General features: G+C 33.8%; 1 protein-coding gene across 6 annotated transcripts in view; it reads left to right on the top strand.

Annotated features, from left to right (window-relative positions):
• The window catches only part of RUNDC3B (RUN domain containing 3B), a 150,487-nt gene that overhangs the window by 59,507 nt on the left and 68,427 nt on the right, over positions 1 to 22,553 (top strand). For all 6 annotated transcript variants that reach the window (XM_028525651.2, XM_028525650.1, XM_036010658.1 and 3 more), the window contains 2 exons: positions 5,602 to 5,735; positions 14,844 to 14,929. In XM_028525651.2, the coding sequence (XP_028381452.1) occupies positions 5,602 to 5,735; positions 14,844 to 14,929 (220 nt within the window). The remainder of the gene's footprint in view (positions 1 to 5,601; positions 5,736 to 14,843; positions 14,930 to 22,553) is intronic.

The raw sequence follows: 22,553 nt of genomic DNA, 5'->3' as shown, positions 1-22,553 counted from the left end.
AAAGATTAATTAATAATTGGTTCATTTTCATTGTATAGATACATACTTTAGATGTTTGTGATAAACTTATTACCAGTGAACAAGAAATTAATTATTGTAATAAGGGATAATAATTATATTTTATAGATTAGTAAATGTGATTCATATTTGCTAAATAATTTTTTTCAAGCATCTTATAAGTAACATACAGAAATAGCAATATAAGTACAATGATTTAATCTAGACTCTGACTTCTTAAGATTCAGTTTAAAGTGTAAAATTATTTTTAAAATATCTACATTTGTTATCTTTTAAATAACATTAATGATATTTTATTTAGAATATTATTCAAGGTTATAATTTTACCTTTAAAGATGAGTGGTTTAATAAAAATATGAACATCAACTAATAATACTAATTTTTTTTTTTTAATAAAAGATTCTCACCTTTTATAGAAGTGGGAGTTTTCTCTGTTTAGTAAAACATAGTGGAAATAGGTCCTGGCTGGCGTAGCTCAGTGGATTGAGTGCGGGCTGCGAACCAAAGCATCGCAGGTTTGATTCCCAGCCAGGGCACATACCTGGGTTGTAGGCCATGGCCCCCAGCAACCACACATTGATGTTTCTCTCTCTCTCTCTTTCTCCCTCCCTTCCCTCTCTAAAAATAAATACGTCTTAAAAAAAAAGATAGTGGAAAATATCAAGCTGATTTTATAAGTTAGCAGAAAGAAACATAGGACTGTTATAAAATTTATAGTGGAAAGTTAAATATCTAAATATTAATATATTACCAACAATAAATCCACAAATAATCAATTTCCTTTAAGTATCTGAAAACATTTGCAGTAATATCCAAATGATTTATTCAAATTTGATGTGACCATTTTTATTACCACATTTTGCCATGTATAATGAGCACCCACTTTTTTGTGCACATTATATACAAGATTATTATACCCCATGGTATGTAATCATTATGCCCATGTATAATGTGCATCCTTATTTTCCCCTCAAAAATTTGGGCAAAAGTGCACATTATACACAGCAAAATACAGTACTTGTCTAGATGAATAGGGGCTCCAAGGCAGTAGTCTTTGATAATGTCACCTAGGTGATGTATTATAATGCTAAAAGAACTTCAGCTTGTGAAACCTGTTTTTCATTTGCTCTTTACATAGTTAAGTACTAATAAAGGTGGAGAAAGGAAGTCACTTAACAGATTTATTTATATTTTATATTATACTATCAAAAGATTATGTATCATTAACCACTGCTTAGTAGAGAACCACTATAGAAATTTTAGTTCTTGTTCTTGGGAAGAAGGTTTTATTCTAGCCAAAAAATAAAATATAAGCAAAACACAAACATATTGCATGAAGTTAATAGATGTTTAACTTAAATAATATAGAAGAGTAAGTTTAGAATAATACTGGATCCTAGAAATTACATGTTATTTTTAGGTGCTGAAAATGAGGCAGTTTAGTGGGAGAGATATCACATAGCTGTTAGTAGCAGATCACCTTTTGGTCTAGCAAACCTTTTGTGCCTAAAATGAATTAGAAGAGTTAGATTGAAGGAATGGGAATAAGTTTCAAAAAGTTGTCTGTCATAGGTAAAAAGTCAACTTCTAAGAATTTTTTAGTATGTATATATTTGAAAGCGTATTGTACATCTGTATTCCTCAGAGCTTTAAAAAGAGAATTGTTGATGACAGCATAACTCTGGAATAAAATGTCTTCAAGATACAAAGTAGTCAGTTTCTTGTAATGTGATTTGCTTTTGTGGCTATTTCTAAAGGAAATGGGAATATCTTGGAAGTGATTATTCAGTACTTTAGTGGTTGTTTTTAAAGGCACAATCAGCTGGTAATTTTGTTTTTTTTTTTAAATTTTCTCGTTGAATGCCAGTTACAGATTAAGTATGTCTTTTGCTAGCAGTTAATATTTGTTCAAGTAAAAGTGATGTTCAAGTAATAATATTTCAAATAACCAATTGAACCCTTCTATTATTTTTAATTAAATCCAACCCTTTTCATAGATGCAGAAATTACTTAATTATTTACATAAAATTTTAGGATATATAGACAATTTATATGAGAACATTTAGAGGTTCTAATAAGGGAATCCACCTTCCTTTAATCAAAACCAATATTTTGAATGTGAACAACAATTTAGTGGCTTGATTTAAGCACTTCACTTTGGAAACAATGCACATGGAAGAGGAGGGAAGGAAGAATCAAGCCAAGTCCTCTTCACACCCAGTTTGTTGAATACAGTACTGTGAAGATACTGCTAGTTTTTTAAACCCTGCAAGTTATGATGATATACCATTCTATTAATTGTTTAGTTTCTTAGTTTGTATTCTGGGAAATCTTGTCATTATCTCTTGGGTAAAAGTCTTATATATCACATATCCTACCCATAGCTAGAGTCCTAAGGATTTAGTGCCCTTTCCTTCTCTGTTTAACCTAGTTCTAGATTTTCAGATTTTCTTTATCTTTGTTTCCTCTCCTCCAAAATGGAACTTTGTTATATTCTGTTGGTTTTTGACAGCTCTATTTTCCTATTTTTCCTCAGCCGTGTCAAACTCACGAGATTTAAAATGAAGTCACCAGAGAAACTTTGTGGTTCTCCCTTTTCCAAGATCCCTGCCAGCATTTAGTACTCCTTTTCTTGAGGGACGTCTGATAGCTATACCTCTCTTTTTAAAATTATAGAGTGATTCCAATCAATAGTAGGTAAAGAAAATTACTTGAGACTTGACATATTTTAGGAAGGCAAGTTTAGAATGGTTGATATGGGATAAGGTTAGATTGGGGAGTAAATTTTAAAGGTTTTTCTAGGTTCTAAGCAAGTAATGGGAGAAACTTAACTTTTCATTTCATTTCATTTTGTGGTGCAAGGGGAACTTGGGCCCCTTAACTGTTTGTGTGATAGCAGTAATAATAATAGTACAGTTGTTAATGTCTGTACTGGACTGTATAGTAATTGCCGCACACACACTATCCAATCTGCCAGTGTTCTCATGGAGATACTACAGTCATTGTCAATTTATAGAAGAAAGACTGACAGAGTGAAGGCATTTGCTCAAGACTGCACAGCTGGAAAGTGATGACATGAAAATTGCCTCAAAGACAAACTATATTGAGATACTCTTCCAGGAACTTTAAAGAAGAGAGGAAGCTGAGGAAAGCAATGGGGAGAGATTGAGAGGAGGAAGGGAGATTATACATACAATGTTCCTATATATTTCTGTTTGTTGGTATTAATATTTGATTTTTAAAGAGACCTTTGAATTATATATTTGAGTAAGGATTTTTAGATGCTCATATATGTGTGTATATATACATATATGTAAATGTATTTGGTTAGAATATTTGTAATCTAGCATGGAGACATCTTGATGCCTTGAATTCATGGAAACATCTTAAATTCAGATTGTCATTGAATGATTACTATAAAAAGATGGTAATTAGATTTTTTAAAATTCAGATTTTTACACGCATTGCAATTGAAATATCTGTTTTCTGTTGATTTCTTTAATATTTATTGAATGCCAACTGTGAGCCAAGTACTATGTCAAGTGCTGGAGATTGATTTAAAGACAAATAAGATACAATCCCTGCCTTAGCATTTTCACCACCTAATATTTGAGACAATCAAGTCAACAAGCAATTACAAGGATAAGTAAGGAACTGTCTCACTGTAGAGATCACACAGGTCTTTAAAATGTCCTGAATGATGATTGGAGTTACCTATCACTATGTGTAGGCTTCCTATTGGTTGATTGACCATAAGTATAGTATTAGAAATACCAGACGGATTTTTTTATCATTTTATTTTAGAAATTTTATTTTTTAAGATTTTATTTATTTACTTTTTTTTAGAGAGAGGCAAAGGAAGGAAGAAGGAGAGGGAGAGAAACATCATTGTGTAAGAGACACATAGATTGGTTTCCTCTCACACTCCCGCAGCTGGGGACTGGGTGCACAACCCAGGCATGTGCCCTGACTGGGAATCAAACTGGTGACCTTTGGGTCCTCAGGTCAGCGCTCAATCCATTGAGCCACACTGGCCAGGGTGGATCTTTTTAAAAATACCAATGCTTGAGCCCTCCCCTAAATATTCTGATTATTTAGTTTTGGTGGGCCCAGGCATAAGTATTTTCAAAAAGAAGCCCAGGTATTTTTATGGGATGCCATGGTTGGAAATCATTCAAATATTATATCAGACATAGTTCCTAAAATGTACTTGCTGACAAGAACACTTTTTGATGTTGCTTAGAGAGAAGCTATTACTTGGGAAGGGAAGGTTTGAGATAAAAGTAATTAATTGAAAACAGAAGCACAGATTTAAAAATATATAAGCTAATATTTCTACATTAAGATTAAACAATTTCTGCCCTGGCTGGTGTGGCTCAGTGGATTGAGTGCTGGCCTGTGAACCAAAGGGTCACTGGTTCAATTCCCAGTCAGGGCACATGCCTGGGTTGCGGGCCAGGTCCCCTGTAGGGGAAATGTGAGAGGCAACCACACATTGATGTTGCTCTCTCTCTTTCTCTCTCCTTTCCCCCTCTCTAAAAATAAATAAATTTTTTTTAGAAAAAGATTAAGCAACTTCCCTAGGTAAGATTAGTTGAAGAAAGTATTAAGATGTCTCTCATCCCATTTAAAAATACTGAGTACAAATTGGTTGCAATGGATCTACTACTCAAAGTCCTGCATCGAAATATTAATACTAAATATGATACACAGAAGAGAACATTTCTTCATAAACAGATACATAATTACTGAAATCTGAAAGATTAGAACGGTAAGTACCTGAAGGACTTCTGGGTTGGTGATCAGAAGAAAGCAGATGAATGACAGTTACAGGGGAGCTTTACAGCTTTATGGATGAGAGTGGGTGGGTAGTTTATAAACGATTAGTGAATGTAGGAATCTAACTGATTATATTTACTTACAGGATAGACCACACACATTATTCCATTTCCTTAAAGTAACCCTATGAAGAAGAGAAAGAAGGTTATGTTTTTATTTATTTATTTTTTGTTTTTCTGAGTAGAGAAAGCTTTAGAGTATAACTGATGACATTTAAATTAATGCTTAACTAGAGCCACCAGGAACATTATCTGGATGATACATAAAAGACTATGTTAGAATAATAGGATATAAGCAGCAAGAGATTTCTTTATTTTTTAATATTAATTGTTCAAGTACAGTTTTCTGCCTTTTACTCCCATCCCAGCCCACCCTCCCAGCCGTCCCCACCTCCCTCCCATTTCCACACCCCCTAGTTTTTGTCCGTGTGTCCTGTATACTTGTTCTGCAAACCCTTTCCCTGTTCTCCTGAAACTCCCTCTTAGTGTAGAGACCCTTTTTACTCCATTTAGTTGGATTTTCTTAAGAAAACTGTGATTTGGATTTATTAAATATATTATCCAAAGTGACATAACTAGGTAAAGGTAGACCAGGACTAGATTTAACATTTTTGATATTGAGATCTGTGCTCTTTCCATTATAGCACACCACACTAGGTTTTATTTTTCAAGTTTTATTGGTATTATATTTTGAATTTTCTAGTCTAGTTTTCTTTTATTGTGTATTGTAATTTGTCTCCTGAAGGTCAAGTAACCTGGTTCGGTTATGAAAGTCCTCGTAGCTTCTGGGACTATATCAGAGTGGCTTGCCGGAAGGTTTCACAGAATTGTATCTGCAGCATTGAAAATATGGAAAATGTCAGTTCCTCTAGAGCTAAGGTAAGATGTAAATAATAACATGCAACGTGCATAATCCTCAGCAGTCTTGACCCAATTAGAACATTTTGAGCTCTTTGCTATATAAAATACTTGTTTTCTTTTCTTTGTTGGAATTAAGCACTGTCAGAGGCTAGTTTCCTTTTCTGTTGCACAAAGTTATTTTAGAATGCTCTTGAATCTTCACTTTTGCCTTATGAATAGCCGGAAGGGATGAAGCTCGTCATTACTTAGAAGAACAAGGAAATATTTTCTATTATTTGAATTTTCTATATTTTTGAATTACCTAAACCAGTGATTCTCAGTGTCCTGCAGAACCCTGGGGGTCCAAAATGTCAAAACTATTTTCATATAACAGCAAAATATCATTTGTGTTTTGCAGCACGTTCACATTTGTATTGCTAATGCAAAAGCAATGGTGGGTAAAATTGCTTGTGCCTTAGCCCAAATTAAGACATCAAGCTATACTAGTAATCATTGAATTCTTCCCCACTATCAGCTCAGTTTTTAAAAAAGAAAAAGTCACTTTTAGTCAAGAATGTCCATGATGGTTCAGTAAACATTAGTAATTTTATTAAATCTTAACCTTTGAGTACCTATCTTTTTCATATCCTGAGTAACAAAATGGGAAGTGTGCAAAAAAGCATTTCTGCAGCATATTGAAACATGATAATTGTGTCAAGGAAAGTTCATGCAGTTGTTTGCATTTTAAACTGAACTGGACATTTTTGCTGTGTAATGCTGTTTTTATTTGAAAGAAAAATGTAGGAACTATAGTGCTTTTAGACATTTGGTAGACATTTCTTAAATATCCATGAACAAAGTGAGCCTATTACTTCAAGGACAACAGTTGACAGTATTTGTGGCCAATAGTAAAATTAAAGCTTTTGTGTAAAAATTAGAGGTTTTGAAAGCTTGTATTCACCATCTTAAGCTTGATAGCTTCCCAGTACTTAAAGACTTTTCTGGTAACATTGATGTTAACAAACGCATTTTTAATTGTTTAATGAAATGTGTTAACATGTGGTAGACCAACAGTAACTCACATTTTCCAAATGACAGATGCTTGGTATTCTAAAATCATGCATGAGTAAAAATATCCATTAAAAGTACAACAGACCAATAGATTTAATGTAAAACAGTACAAGAAGTTCATTAGGTGGTTATAGATTTCATGTTGCAATTAACCTTTAAGAAATGACTACTTATAAGTTTTGATGTAGAACCAAAGGAGAATATCCAGTTACCTGAAAAGGCTACTACAAGATTTCTTTTTCCAACTATGTATCTTGGTGCAGCTAGATCTTCTTCATATGCTTAAATCATAACACCACATTGAAACAGCTTGAATGTAGAAACAGTTATCTCGTTCTCTTTAAGCCATACATTAAGGAAAAAAATGTAAAAACAGCCACTTTTCTCATTAACATTTTTATTTAGAAAACATAATTTTTCATAAAATGTTATTTATGTTAACATATAATGGGTTTATTTTTTTAATTACTTGGTATTTTAAAGTTTCTAGTTTTGACTTGTAATATAGTAAATATCAATTAAATATAAACTATATAAAGACTCTTTGGACCCCTCAATAATTTTTAAGATTGTAAAATGTCAGAGCTGCTGATATAAATTATATCAGCTTTAGTTTAGGAGGTTTTTTTGTTAATTGGATTGTCATTTTAGCTTTCCTTACTATTGTAACACAATAATTACATAAGAAACTAGTAGAAAATAAAGATTGAAAATAGTTATGTATGGTTTTAACATCAAGACAATTTAGTTCATTATTCCGTGATTATAAACATAAATTATAAATCTGTATAACAAACACAAGCATAATGATAATCTTTTGAAGGAATAGTTTCTAAGTTTATTGTTCCTATATCTATTTTTATTTAGAAATCCTTTTGGAAAAATTTGGTTTGTAAAACTAACATATATTGAAATTAAACCATTTTGTAAAATATGAACTGAATGTTTAAGTTTTTAAAACTGATTTATAACATTTAAATTCAGTGACATAATTACAAACATAGTTAAACAGCTTAAAATTCATATTATGGAGGTGTATTTCTGGATAAAGTTGATAGCTGTGATTCTTGCCGCCTTTTAAAGTCGTGCAGTTCACTTTGTGAAACCGCTGCTCCCTGCTGCACAGCCTCCTGTCCATCTCTAGTCAAGGGCCCGTCTGACCCACAGTTACCTTTCTGATCATTATCTTCTAACTCTTTTAGATTGGATGGGTTTTCTCCCACCTCACGTATTTCTTAGGCTAATAAATATCTTCATTTTTCAGTCAATTATAACTACATTTTTTAATTAAAAACTTTTTTCTCATAGATGTTTTATCTTGTTTTTTTATTGTATGGTATGGGTTTTTTTTTGTCACAATTATTGTCTTAGTAGTCCTTTGGCCTTCATTTCCTTGAAATATTGAATATATTCATATATTTGCTTTCTAATTGTCTGGTATACAGGTTTAAAAATGTACAGTTTGAATTCTCCTTTTGCATCTTAGTTGAGTTTGTATCAGTTTTCCTTATGGTTTAAGAATAATATCTTGGTTTTTGTAGGTTAACATGAAAAGACTAGCTATAATTTGAATGAATCAAGCCTATGAACATAGAGCGTACCCAGGTGCTACATAACATTTTTTTCTTATGTTCAAATACAAAGTAGGAGAGATTAACATGACAAGTGTGTCCTGAATTCTTTCAATATAGAAGAGAATACATTTATAGAACCTGCACACCTCAAAATACAAAAGGTAATTGAAACATTAACAAACATTAGAAATGTCACATTTGGACCTGGGTGGACCCAAGAAATGCAAACCCTAGCTCACCACCTTTCTTAATGAGACTCTCAGGATTAGGCCCTGCACAGCAAGATGCTGCCCAGCAGAGAAAGTTAATATTTATTTTGTAAAAAAACAGTGTTCAGTATCAAAACACCACAGAGCACTCATGTTCCAAATCCAGCATTTATGTTTTTGTTTTGACCAGGCCTCAAACAGATTCCACTTTGGGAAAGAGAGATCTATGATTTGCCTGTTTATGCTGGGAAAAATCTACAGGCGAAGATTGCCTCTGTCTTTATTCATTGTGGTGGGAAGAGAAAGTAGTTAATCTCCTCAGTAAAACACACCTGCCTAGTGTCAGGATTGAAAGATTAAACAAATACTTCAGATGGCTGGTTTACTGGGCCTTTGAGCTACAGTCTGGAGTGACTAGTAGCATACATAGTGCTCTCATCAAGCCTTGACACATGTGAAAACATCCCAGAATCCAAGCACCAAACTTACTTGCTAAACAATGTGCAATTCTGTACACTTGGGATCAAAACAGAACTTCATTTTTGAATTCAAAATAAAAAGCGAGATTCACTCTGATTTCACTTTTAGGATTATGTGGATGACATAGTAAACAGAGGAAGACAAGATGCACTTTAGAGCAATGACTAATTCAGCATAGAAACATTCTGTAAATTTAGTTGAGTTGACTGAATCAGGAGTATCTGAGTCCTAGTACCACTGTACAATACAGGTTCATTTTATAGAAACTTGCCACCATGGGAGATGTGATATATAGTCACTGTAAGCTAAGATCTTTCAACTACAGACTTTTCCCTGTATTTGCTTTGTCTGTGACTAGTTGAACCGATTTTCTAGAGCCTAAACATAACCTAACAATGGAATAAAATATTCAAATTAAAGATCATGCTTATAATTGTTCCATCTCAGGTATATTTGCATTTGTCTTTTTCTACAGTATGCAGGGGTTCTGGGACATAGGATTTCTGCACATCAATTATTTTAGATTTCAGACTAGAATTAGCAGCCTTAGAAAAATAACTTCATCTCAATAGTCATATTTCATTTTCTTTTGAACTTGCCTGTCTTTCCCATCTGCTATTGGGCTGATTACTTCTAAGCATAATATATGACCTTTGCCAGGAACTCCCTTAATTGCATATTAAATTACTCTTATTGATTTTGCAGATATCTCTGTGGGATTTTCTTCATATTCCAACTGATGTCAAGCTTGAGAAATCCTTTTTTCCCTTTAGTTTTATTTTTCTGCCTCAAAGTATGAGTTCTTGAGTTCTTCCTGCCTTCCTGTATGTCTTCTGTGTGTGCATGTGTGTGTTTTGTTTCTTCTTAAGAATAGTTACTGTTTTGGGCTAAGTCTGGCTTTCCTAGTTTATGATTGCTTACCCTTTACATTTCATCTCTTATTGAATTTAAGATATTAAGCCAATTTCTGAATATGCTAGTCATATCAACCATTCAAATATCCATGTGTCCCTCCATCTGACAAATTTTTACTGAGCACTTATACCATGTCAGAACTATGAATATAATCCTTAATGCATATGATATATGTCCCTAATCCTGCCTAGTCTTGTTTGTCTCTTCTTGTTTACTTTTTCCTGTGTTCAGAAGCTGGTGTTGTCACTGCTGTGTCCCAGAGGCAAGTTAGCTAAATGCTCCACTGAAAGAGGCAGAGGCAGAGGGGCTATTAATGATAGCTACACCAGAGTTACCAAACACTCTAACTTTGCAGTAAGATATAATATTGCAAAGAGGCCATTTATACGATCGTTTTCTATTATTGACTCACAAATTTATCTCCCTTTATAACCACCACTTGACATTTCCTACCCCCAGTTCTTTATTTGATGACCCTGAATCTAGAAGAATGTCAGAAATACTTAGGGAGTTTTGAAAATAAAACAATATCCCAGGAGAAACCAAAGGTATTCTGATTCTGCCCATTGGTTTAATACCGTATCCACTTTAAATAAAAATCTTTTAAAAATATTGCATTTTTAATGTCATTTCTTTTCTCCACTTCTAACTGGTGGCTCCAGTGCCTAGTAGCTATGAGTAAGATATTTATCTCCTTTAGTTTTATTCACTTACTTAACAAGTATATACTGAATGCCTGCTGTGTACCAGAAACTTGTAAATGCTGAGGAAGTTAGAAAGTGATAGGAGTGGTAGAAGACATAGGGAAGGATTCTGTGAGACAATAATATTTGAGTCAGGATGTGAATTATGGGAAGAAATGTGCTGTGCAAATATTAAGCTGAGGAAGCAAGGTATAAACTAGGAGATACAGTCATGATTAGGAGTTTGGATATCATTCTCAATGAAGTGGGGAGCTACTTGAGGGTTCCTTTTTTGCATTTTTTTAAAAAAAGGAATAGAGTAGTATAATCTGATTATATTTTTAAATGATTAGAGAAAACATAGAAAGGAGGGGTAGGAGCAGAGAATCAAGCTAGAAGGGTTAATTAGGGTCTAAAAAGATGATTATGGAGTAAGAAATGAGCAATATCTGCTTCTAGTGAAAACAGGATAGCTTTTATTAGAGGAACTTTTCTGCCGAGAACAATGATAAAGGATGTATGAAATGCATAAAGCAACCAACTTAAGACATAAGAGAACAGCCAAGGCATGAGAACTTCAGTGGTCACAATCCTAGAGAGGGTGGTTTATGAAGTGTGCCCTACATTCGTCTTGGCTTTTAGCCTAAGGTTATTTGTTCACTTCATTATAGAGGCTGAGCAGAGAGTATAAAGGTTTAGTGTCTCTGGGCTAGTGAAACAACTTGGAGCTTGGAACTGCCAGGGAAACCAGGACTTAACTGAGAGGAAAGAACTGTAAAGCAATGTGCCTGAACTTGTACATGCAGTGTTCCTATGAGATGTTTGCCAGCTCTTGGTCACCTGAAGCACAGAGCAAAAGTCTCATAAATCAAGCAGTCAAAGATTTCAGTCCTGTACTAGAGAGACAGACCTTAGAATTCAAGGTCAATCTAATTGGAGGGAACCTGTAAACACTTCAGGCTTTTATTTGAGACCCTAGAGGCTATCCCTTGGAAGTAAGGTAAATTCAGATGAAGAGAGCCTGAAAAAGGTCTAAACGTGGTACCTTAAATGGTGCATGGTGATTTTCAAGTTCATTGTCTACCTGCCAGAAGAAAAAATAATCTACCCTAGAGAAAGGTAGCATTAGAACTGCTATAGACTTTCATATACAGTGTCTACTATTCAATAAAAAATCACCAGGCATTTCAGGAAAGAAGATCAAATGGCCAAAACTGGGATATAAAAAAGATAGTTGAAACAGACTATGGGAAATGCAGATAATGGAATTTTAAGTAATTATAATAGATTCAAGAAAACACAAATAAAGATAATAATAGAGAACTGCAAAATAAAAGAAAACCCAAATAAAAACTACAGAATGTCCATTTTAATGAACACATACAGAACATATACAAAAATTGATCATTTGTTGAGTTATAATTCATCTCAGTGAATTTTAGAGGATTGAAATCATATAAACTATTTTCTAATGACAGTAGAATTAAGCTAGAATTAATAATAAAGATAACTAAAAAATGGTTGACTAGAAGAAATCAATTTCATGGAGGAAAGAAATTACAATTAAAATAAAAATATTTGGAAAGTAATGATAATGAAATACATAAAAATTTCTACTTAGAGGAAAATAGGTAGGCTTAAATACACTTATATATATATATATATTTTTTTTTAAAAGAGTAAAGGCTGAAAATCAGTCATCAAAACTTTCATCTCAAGAAGCTATTTAAAAAAGTAATAAATTCAAGGTAGAAAGAAGGAAATAATGAAGAGCCAAAACCAAAAATTGGTGTTTGTAAAAAGATTAATGCAATTTGATAAAACTTCTAGCAAGATGAAGAAGAAAAGAGAGAGATTATAAATCACTAGTCCCGGGAATGAAGAAAAGCCCCACTCCAGAGACTCTACAGACATTAAAAATCCTAAAAGAAAATATTATGAATAACCTCACACCTATACATTTGAAAATTTAGGCAAAATGGGCAAATTCTTTGAAAAAATATCACTTACAGAACTAACACAAAAAGAAAACATCTGAAAATTCTGATACCTGCTAAAGAAATTGAGTCTGTAGTTAAAATTCTTTCCCTTACAGTTTCATTTTCAAATTGAATTTTCTTATTATGGATAGGTAGGAATTATTTGTATTTTATGAATGAGTCTTTCATCAAATACATATAACAGATATCTTTGCCCACTCTGATTTGTCCTTTTATTCTCTTAAATGATTACAATTCCCTGAAATAGGAAGGATGGTAGAGTATATGGGTGTTAATTCAGTTAGGTTGGTCAGTTTGGTGGTTGTGGGATGAGTTTCCTGTTTTCTAGTTATCTTTTTTTTGTTCCCTCGTGTGGTGAAGTAGGGATAGTATTGTAACCCAACTTACAGCTCTTGGGAGGATTAAATATTTTGATGTGTATATAAAGCTCTTACAATAGAGCCAGGCATATATTATTACATTCTAAAGAAGTGTTGACTACTTTTAACTTTTTTAAAAAAACAGAACCTGCAGTGACAAATTAATATTTGTGTCTCTGGGGAAAAAAAGCAAAATTTCATTGGTTCACCATCACCTAACTAACTGGTAAAGTCTAAAATGTTAAACCTAGTTTTCAGTTTTCTCACTCCATGGCCCCAAAATTTTCATAAGTGTCTATTTATCTTATGTACTAGTAAAAATTATTTTGTTGAAAGAAGTGGTTAAAATCATCATAATTTATTTTCACAACATAACAGAGAATTCCACAGACATCCAAGGACAGGAAACTAGGTGTAGCCCAGATTTGTATGTATTGAAATTAATAAATCAGGAAGCAGGACTTCCTCATATTTCTCATCTAGCAAAAGCATAGACTCCTGTGTCTGACCTTCTCTGGAGAGCAACTTTCCCTGCCTCTGTTTTGGTGAAATCCTGGGATTCAGACTACCACTGCCAGTCTCTGTATCTTTTAAATTTCAAGAATCTTGAGACTGCTGGACAATGGCTTGCCTCTTCCTTCTGTTGTTCCAGTCAGCCACAGCTAGTTGTAGTTCCCCTGGGCTTACTCAGTGAGAATGATGGAGTGAGCCCTGGGGAAGCTAAAAGGGGTTTTGTGCTTGGTGGGCAGATCGACTGGGGTGCTAACCGCACTCATGTCTTTCCTCTGTTTCTCAATAATACTGCTACTTCTAGCCTGACAGGTATTATCCATGGTCTATATTTGACCCCTTTTTGATCCTTCCTGTCTCAGGGTTTGGTGAATTTACTAGAGTTGGAGTCATTTCTAAAGACTGCTTTTTTTTCTCCATACAGGTAGTCGACCATCATAGGTATTGATTAATGTCACCTTTATTCCCAACTGTCATTGCAGTGTTTTGATTTTCTATGTAGTTGACCTTCCTGGACTTTCTGGAGATCTGTGAAAGGATTCAGTGAAAATGAAAGTAATTGAATTTTAAAATTATCACTACATATATAACCTCTTATATTCTTTAATTCTAAACAAATAGTCCAGAAGAAATGTTTTAGATTATAAAAAAATTAATTGGTTAGTCCCAACTAAGTAAAAATAAACTATTCACATTTAGTCAGAATTATCTGTTTCTGTGACTTTGTACTAGAACATGCTTCTGGGATATTTTTGTTGTTTGATTGTTTTTTCTGGTTTAAATATTTGGTAACAGTTTTTTAGAATGTTCTGGGGGCATCAAATTCAGTAACTCACAATTTGGATGCATGATAAATAATGAAATTTGGTTCATAATTAGTTGTCTAAAACCTCCCTCTGGAAGGTTAGGTGAGACATTTTCTTAAGCAAGTGGTGTGAAAATTGTTATTTTTTATTAAAGAGTATGGATTCTGTGTCTGATGCTTTCTAAGGGGATTCATTTTATTAAGCTTGTTGATTTGGGCATAGAAGTAGAGTGTTATGTCTTCTGATTACATTCTGTGATTTAAAAGAAGACTGTAATCCAAGTAACTCAGTACTAATGGTTCTCTTTCTTCCAAGGATAGTTAATCTGACATGCTTAACCTGTACCTTCAGAGAAACAAAATCTATTCTGTATATAATAAAAATTTACCCATTATCTACTTAAAATTTTTTAACTTTATCAAATATATTTTGGATGAGTTCTTAACATATTAAAGTTCTTATATTGTTGATGATGCAATGAGAAAACATGTTTTAATGTCTAATGTCTTTTCACATTTGATTTTTTCTTTTTCCTTTTAGGGGAGAGCTTGGATCAGAGTAGCACTCATGGAAAAACATTTATCTGAGTACATCTCCACAGCTCTGAGAGACTTCAAAACAACCAGGTTTAAAACTCCTTTTAATTTTCAAATATATACTTAAAAGAGTCACGTAAAGACTTAGAAATAAGAATAGAATGAAGGCTCATTCATTTCTAAAGTCCTCATTATTTCCTACTTTTCATACCACTCAGAAAAAGTCACTATCTTTCTGGGAAACTGCAGTTTGTCAAAACATAATCTACCTTGGTTTATCTTTTCAGGCTTCACATTATGCCTAGGATATCTCTTTTCAAATTATTTCTAATTCTCACTCTTTCAGCACTTGAAGTTTCATTCTTTGTACAGACATTTTCTTCACTACAACATTTATTTCTTTTTATAATAAAGAATATAAGTGGACCATTCACCACTTCAATTCACACATATATTCACATTTATTTAATTATTATAAATATTTATATAATTCACATATATATTATAATTAATTATAATTATAATTAATGAGTGCCTGACTCTCTCTTTAGAGTAGTCTGTAGCAATGTTGTTTTTCTTGGGTTGTATACCATGTTTAGCTGTGTACCCATGGCAAATGTGCACCCATGTTTTTGGCCCAACTTGCAGGAAAAAAATCTTTTGTTTTAACTTTTTAATTCAATTACTTCATTTATTTATATTTAGATACTAGTTTTTTTGTATAATAAAGGAGTTTTAGCATTTATTTTTTAACATATTATGATACAAGAAAGTTTATGTAACATAATTACAGAACACAAGGACAGATACAATAGATTGCAGGAACTGGCCGTGTATAATGCACATCCTTATTTTTCCCTCAAGAATTTGGGCAAAAATGTGCACATTATAAACAGCAAAACACAGTATATGTACATGAGAGATGATATGCTGTGCCATATGAAAAATGGAACTTTAACTTTTGTGGTAATAAAAAAGGTGCATATTAGGACAAGAGTTTTCTTATCAAACTCTGGTCAACTAATTTATGTTTATAGCTTTTGTTAAAGAAACCACTTTTCTTCATTTCAAAAGTATTTGTAAGTGAAAATATTCAATAATTTCAATATTGTAGACATGTACTGTTCAGTACAGTAGCCACTACCCACATGCTACTATGTAAATGAAGATTAATTAAGATTAAATAAAATTACTAATTTAGCTCTTCTGTTGCTGTATCACATTTCGGGTATTCTGTAGCCCTGTGTGGCTAGTGGCTACCAAATTAGACAGCACAGATAATAGAACATTTCTTCATCATAGAAAATACTATCGAACAGCACTGCCTTAGACACTTTTAAATTGCTATACTTATATCAACCTCATTAACCATATTTCTGAAAGAAAAGAGTGACAGTCTAAACCAGCTTTGATGGAGAAAATTAGGCACAAATATTAAGAAATTATATATCTAGAATCTTAATTTTCATGTCCTAAAGCAGTATTTGACATTTTGTATGTGGAAACAAATCTGGGCATTTATTATGAGATATTCTGTTAGCTGACTAGCTAGTACAGATTACAGTATCATTACTTAGGTGCCTCTGTGTTGTTAGGTAATAAAATAGTAAATTTTTCATTTGGAAGATAGATACTATCACAGTTATAAATTCGACCAGGATGTAAAGACCTTTAAGTAACAGAGCTATTTGCATAAAGTAAATCTGATATATACTTGTTGAATTCTTTACAGCAATATAATACTCTTGTGATATTTCTAAAGATGGACAGTGGTGTGAGGATGAACTCTAGATTTTTGTATGATTTCTTCTTATTTTATATTAAATTATTCTATAAAGACTTCTCTTTGAAGTATCTCTTTGAAATAATATTGATTGATCTTTTTATTCTTTATTGTATTTTTTCCAATGCCATTTAGTCCCCTTATACCCTTCTCCCCACAGCAATCACTACACTGTTGTCCATGTCCATGAGATAAACTCTTAGATATTTGAAATGAACCTTATGACATAAAACATGTTTCTTTTATTTATCAGTACTAGTGAATGAAAGGTACTAAATGTGGAGGATACTAAGGCTTTGAAAATAAAAATAGTATCAGAAAATTAGAGATCAAACCTAAAATTCCTAAATGAGTGAAATCAAAACCAAGTTTACATCTCCTATACAATAACAAGATTGAAGTAAGTTATGATAGTCTGTAACAGACTTTAAAGCATTAATAATATTTCTAAGTTGTTAGTCCTGTTTCTTAGTTTAGGCAGTTGGGTGGGGTAGAAATAACTCTTGAATAGAGTTTTTTGGATTGACTTACGTTAAATAGTTAAAAGTAAGTGCTTTTTGCTTTGTTCTTAGGTATTAACTGTTTTTTTTTTTAAATAAAAAGGAAAGGATTCAACTCAAAAAGTTTATGAAGTAAAAATATTCTTGTAACAATATACAAACCTATTACTCAAACAAAAACATTGTTTAGTATATGTTTATACACATAAGTCAATACATATACACTCACAGTATTTCACTGTGAATATAACAGCTCTGTGATTCCCAAGAATGTAACTAAGTAGGGAGTTATTTCAGAATTCTTATTTCAGAAGTAAGCTAAAAAATGTAGTTGCAAAAGTCTTTTTTTAAAGCTATTTACACTATTTTTTTTACTGAAATCAAACCAAAGAAATTTCTTTTTTTAATAAAAATATTTTATTTTATTTTTTGTTTTTTAAATATATTTTATTGATTATGCTATTACATTTGTCCCATTTTCCCCCTTCACTCCCCTCCACCCTGCCCACCCTGTCCCACCCACATTCCCCCCTCCTTTAGTTCATGTCCATGGGTCATAAGTTCTTTAGCTTCTACATTTCCCATACTATTCTTGCCCTCACCCTGTCTATTTTCTACCTACCATCTATGCTACTTATTCTCCATACCTTTTCCCCCTCTTCTTCTCCCCCCTTTGCTCTGTTGCTAACTCTCCATGTGAGCTCCATTTCTGTGGTTCTGTTCCTGTTCTATTTGTTTGCTTAGTTTGCTTTTGTTTTAGGTGTGGTTGTTAATAACTGTGAGTTTGATGTCTTTTTACTGTTCATATTTTTTATCTTCTTTTTCTTAGATAAGTCCCTTTAACATTTCATAAAATAAGGGCTTGGTGGTGATGAACTCCTTTAACTTGACCTTATCTGAGAAGCACTTCCATTCTAAATGAAAGCTTTGCTGGATAGAGCAATCTGGGATGTAGGTCCTTGCCTTTCATGACTTGGAATACTTCTTTCCAGCTCCTTCTTGCTTGCAAGGTCTGTTTTGAGAAATCAGCTGACAGTCTGATGGGAACTCCTTTGTAGGTTACTGTCCCCTTATCTCTTGCTGTTTCTAGAATTCTCTCCTTCATTTTAAGCTTGGGTAATGTAATTATGATGTGCCTTGTTGGGTCCAAGTTCTTTGGGACTCTCTGAGCTTCCTGGACATCCTGGAAGTCTATTTCCTTTGCTAGAATGGGGAAGTTCTTTATTATTTGTTCAAAAAAGTTTTCAATGTGTTGTTCTTCCTCTGCTCCCTCTGGTTCCCCTATAATTCAGATATTGGAACATTTAAAGATATCCTGGAGGTTCCTACGCTTCTCCTCATTTTTTTTTGAATTCTTATTTCTTCATTCTTTTCTGGTTGTATGTTTTTTTCTTCCTTCTCATCCACTCCATTGATTTGAAACCCAGTTTTCTTTCCATCACTATTGGTTCCCTTACATTTTTCTTCATTTCACTTAGTGTAGCCTTCATTTTTTCATCTAATTTGCAACCAAAATCAACCAATTCTATGAGCATCTTGATCACCAGTGCTTTGAACTGTACATCTGATAGGTTGGCTATTTCTTGGTCACTTAAATGTATTGACTGTGGGGCTTTGATTTGTTCTGCTTGAGCCTTTTTTGGGGGTCTGGTCATGCCTGTTACATACTGAGGGGCAGAGCCTTAGGTATTCACTGGGGTGGGCAACCCAGTTGCTGGGTTGTGACTCTGTACGCTGTACTTGGGGGCAAGGTCAGAGAGGAAGCAATGGTTCTGTCCCTTCTGCTGCTTCCCACAAGCAGATTGGGCCCTTCTGGTGCTGGCTTCTGGGTGGGCGGGCTTGTGTACATTCTAGGACCCTGTGGGTCTCCCCAAGAAACTCTCCTGTGAGGCTGGGAGTCTCTCCTGGCACCTCAGCCCCCACTGGTGTTTTCAGTTGGTTCTTTTAGGCTTTATTTCCCAGCGCTGGATCCCTGGGTTGCGTGGTCTGTGTCACTGCCCATTTTCGCTTGGTTTATCTGCATGCGAATGTGTGACCGTGGACAGCCAGCTGCCTTGCACACCACACTGGGTCTGCTTGTTGCCTCCCATGCCCGGGGTCTGTCACCATGTCCGTCAGCTGCCCATGAGTGTCTGGGGTCTGCCAACTGCCACCTGCGTGCCCCCATCTGCCAGCTACCACTTTTTCCTGCCAGGACCCCTCGACCCCTCTCTGTCGGCCTCTGACTCTGCCCCTCTTACTGTTCTGGATGAATGGTTGTCAGACTTCCATTCATTTCATTTCTCTCTCTTCTGGTTGTTTTTTGTTTCTAAATTTCGTTGTCCTTAGTTTTGGTTGTGCGAGGAGGCACAGTGTGTCTTCCTACACCCCCATCTTCACCACAAGTCCCAAAGAAATTTCTTAATTGTAAATAAATGTGATTGTGAACCTCTAGCCAAAACATATCTATTTTGAAGGTTAGGTTTGTAAAAGACAAGCAAACTATTGGAAAGAATAGTTACACCTTACCTTTTGTCTGGATGCTCCCTGGCATGAGTGCTGTAGAACTGAGAAATAATCTCTGATCCTTTAGGAATCTTTAGAGTATCTGACTCAGGTGATTTCTTCATGTTCTATTCTTCACTGATAAAGAGTAATGACATCCTTTACAATGGTGATGCAAATTTTTTACCCTAGTATAGAAGGAGGAGCTGCATGAGCTAACCCCAGGCCAGCTAGAAGTACTAATCAGTGAAAAACCAAAGATAAGATTTAGTGGAGGGACTATAGGGAACAGAACCTGTAAATCCTATCTTGGAGTAAATGATGATGGCTCTAAAGTATCAGAGAACTTCATGTGATCTTTTTGCTAAGGTAGAGGATGTTGTGGTGAGCAGTTGAAAAAAAATTCTTGAAAAGTTTCATGATACAGGGTTTGAGATGCTTATTGGTAAATAGTCAGAGTTGGGAAGAGTCAATATTAGAATCCAAGCTAAAAAAAAAAGGACAGGTATTGTTTCAATAGGTTACTGGGAAGACCTAAAAATAGAGAAGTAAGGTAGAGCTGAAATAATTTGCTCCAAGTTTTCATTTTCCCTCACTCACAGATAGAAAAATAATTACAAAATTAAGCTAAAAATACAAAGGTGACATTTGAAACAAAGTTGAAAATATTCTGGTAAGAATTTAAAGTAACAAATATGGAAAATATAAAGTAGAGATAAATTAACTATAGAAATCTGTTTATTGCTTTGTAATTGCATCACAGTAACTTAATTTATAATTACAAAAGTTGTGTTCAGAAGAAATGTTAATTTTCTCAATATTAATGTAAAAATAAGAGGTTTGAAGTATAAAATAAAACTTTAAATATTACCCAGATACCATGAAGTGAAAAAAAATGAATTGATAAAAACTTTCCTCAATTATAGAAAAGTAGATAGAATAGTGATAAATTATGAGCTCTTTCAAGAGCTAAGACTTTTGGAATCTGAATCTATTTAAAGTTTTACATTATTAAGATGAAAAAGTAAACATTTAAAAATGCTTGTGGACCACTGCCTTGAAGTGCATATACAAATTAACTCCAAATAGATGAGACTTAAATGTAAAAAACTCAGAAGAAAACATAAATGTAAATCATCATCATGATCTTAGATTAGGCAGCATCTCCTAGATATAATACTAAATGCCCAAGCCCCAAAAGAAAAAAATAGATACATTAGACATAATCAAAATGTAAAACTTCATGTTTAGAAATACACCATCGAAAAAATGAAAAGACCCACAGAATGGGAGAAAATTTTTGCAAAGCATATATCTGATAAGGGACTTGTAGCTGCAATTTATATATAAAGAACTCGTACAACTTAGTATCAAAGAGAAAATATTTAAAATGAACAAAGAATCTGAATAGACATTTTTCCAAAGAAGACATGCAAATGACCAATATACACATGAAAGATGCTCAACATTTTTATCCATCAGTAAAATGCAAATAAAAACCACAATGAGATACCACTGAACACCCACTAAGATGGCTACAATCAAAAGAACACATAATAACAAGTGTTGACAAGGATATGGAAAAATTGGAATTCTCATATATTGATGGTGGAAAAGCAAAGAGATGCAGCCCCTTTGAAAAAGTCTGGAAATTTCTCAAAAGGTTAAACATACAGTTATCACATGACCTAGTACATTACTGAGAATGACAACAAGAGAAAGAATAGCCAAGGTCCCATCAACTAATAAATGAATAAATAAAATGTGTATTCCATAAAGTGGAATGTTTTGCAACCATAAAAAGAAATGAAGTGCTTCTGCTGCTGCTCCTGGTACTTGTGTGCTTGTTAGGTGCAGGCCTGGTACTTCTTTTATGAAATGGCAGCAGAAGAGACTCCAGAGCTCACCATGGCTGTTGCAAGCCCAAGGAAACAGTCAACAATGAGAACAGCAGTCATGTTAATTTGAAGGTGGTGGGGCAGGATGGTTCTGTGGTACGTTGTAAGTCTTAGTAAACTAATGAGAGCCTATTGTGAACTCCAGGGTTTGTCAGCAAGGCAGACCAGATTCCCATTTGAAGGGCAGCCAATCAGTGAAACAGACATACCTGCACAGTTGGAAATACAGGAGGAAAATAGAATTGATGTGTTCCAGCAGCAGAAACAGGTGTCTACTAAAGAAGGAACATGGTACTTTACTACAGAACTCTGTTCTTATAGACCAAGAAGACATTATCAGTAAGAAAACTGCAGTTTGGTTCCACCATATCCGGTTACTACAGTATATTTTTCTCTACTCTTTCATGTTCGCCTTCCCCCATTCCTGTATTGAACATCAAATGAAGATGGAATGGGAAAAATACCAGTTCAGTGAAGATACCCCTTTTCCTTGTGTTCATGCTCATTCAGCTTTTATCATTATATTCCAGTAGATTATTTTGCTGTCAGTGTTTAATAAAAACATAAACCTTTGCATACCTTGTCTGATTGGAGAATTTTAATGTTTTTTATTTGTTATTGTAAAACCAAGTTTTATAACTCTTTTGTACATAGCTGTTCCATGTTGCACAACGTGTTTTTAAATAGGGATAAATAACTAAAATAAATGAATCCTACATATTTTTCTTCAAATCAAGCTTTTTTTTGTTTAAATAGACTTCTTGTTAACATTTTTAAAGAAATGAAATACATGCTACAACATGAATTTTGAAAACAGTATATTGTCAAAGAGCCAGTGACAAAAGACCAGATAATATATGATTTTATTTATATGAAATGTTCAGAATGAGTATACATTCTGACAGAAATGTATACCCCACCACCACAGGGTGGGTGGGGTAAGATATTATGGAGGGAAATGGGGTGTGACTGCTAATGGGTGCATGGTATCTTTGGGGTAATGATAATATCTTTGAATATACTTAAAACTATTGAATTGTATTTTAAAT

The sequence above is a fragment of the Phyllostomus discolor genome, chromosome 10 (genome assembly GCF_004126475.2).
Source record: "Phyllostomus discolor isolate MPI-MPIP mPhyDis1 chromosome 10, mPhyDis1.pri.v3, whole genome shotgun sequence".
NCBI lineage: Eukaryota > Metazoa > Chordata > Mammalia > Chiroptera > Phyllostomidae > Phyllostomus > Phyllostomus discolor.
The sequence above is the reverse complement of the archived record's forward strand: the minus strand, read 5'-3'. Positions and strand labels throughout refer to the sequence as shown.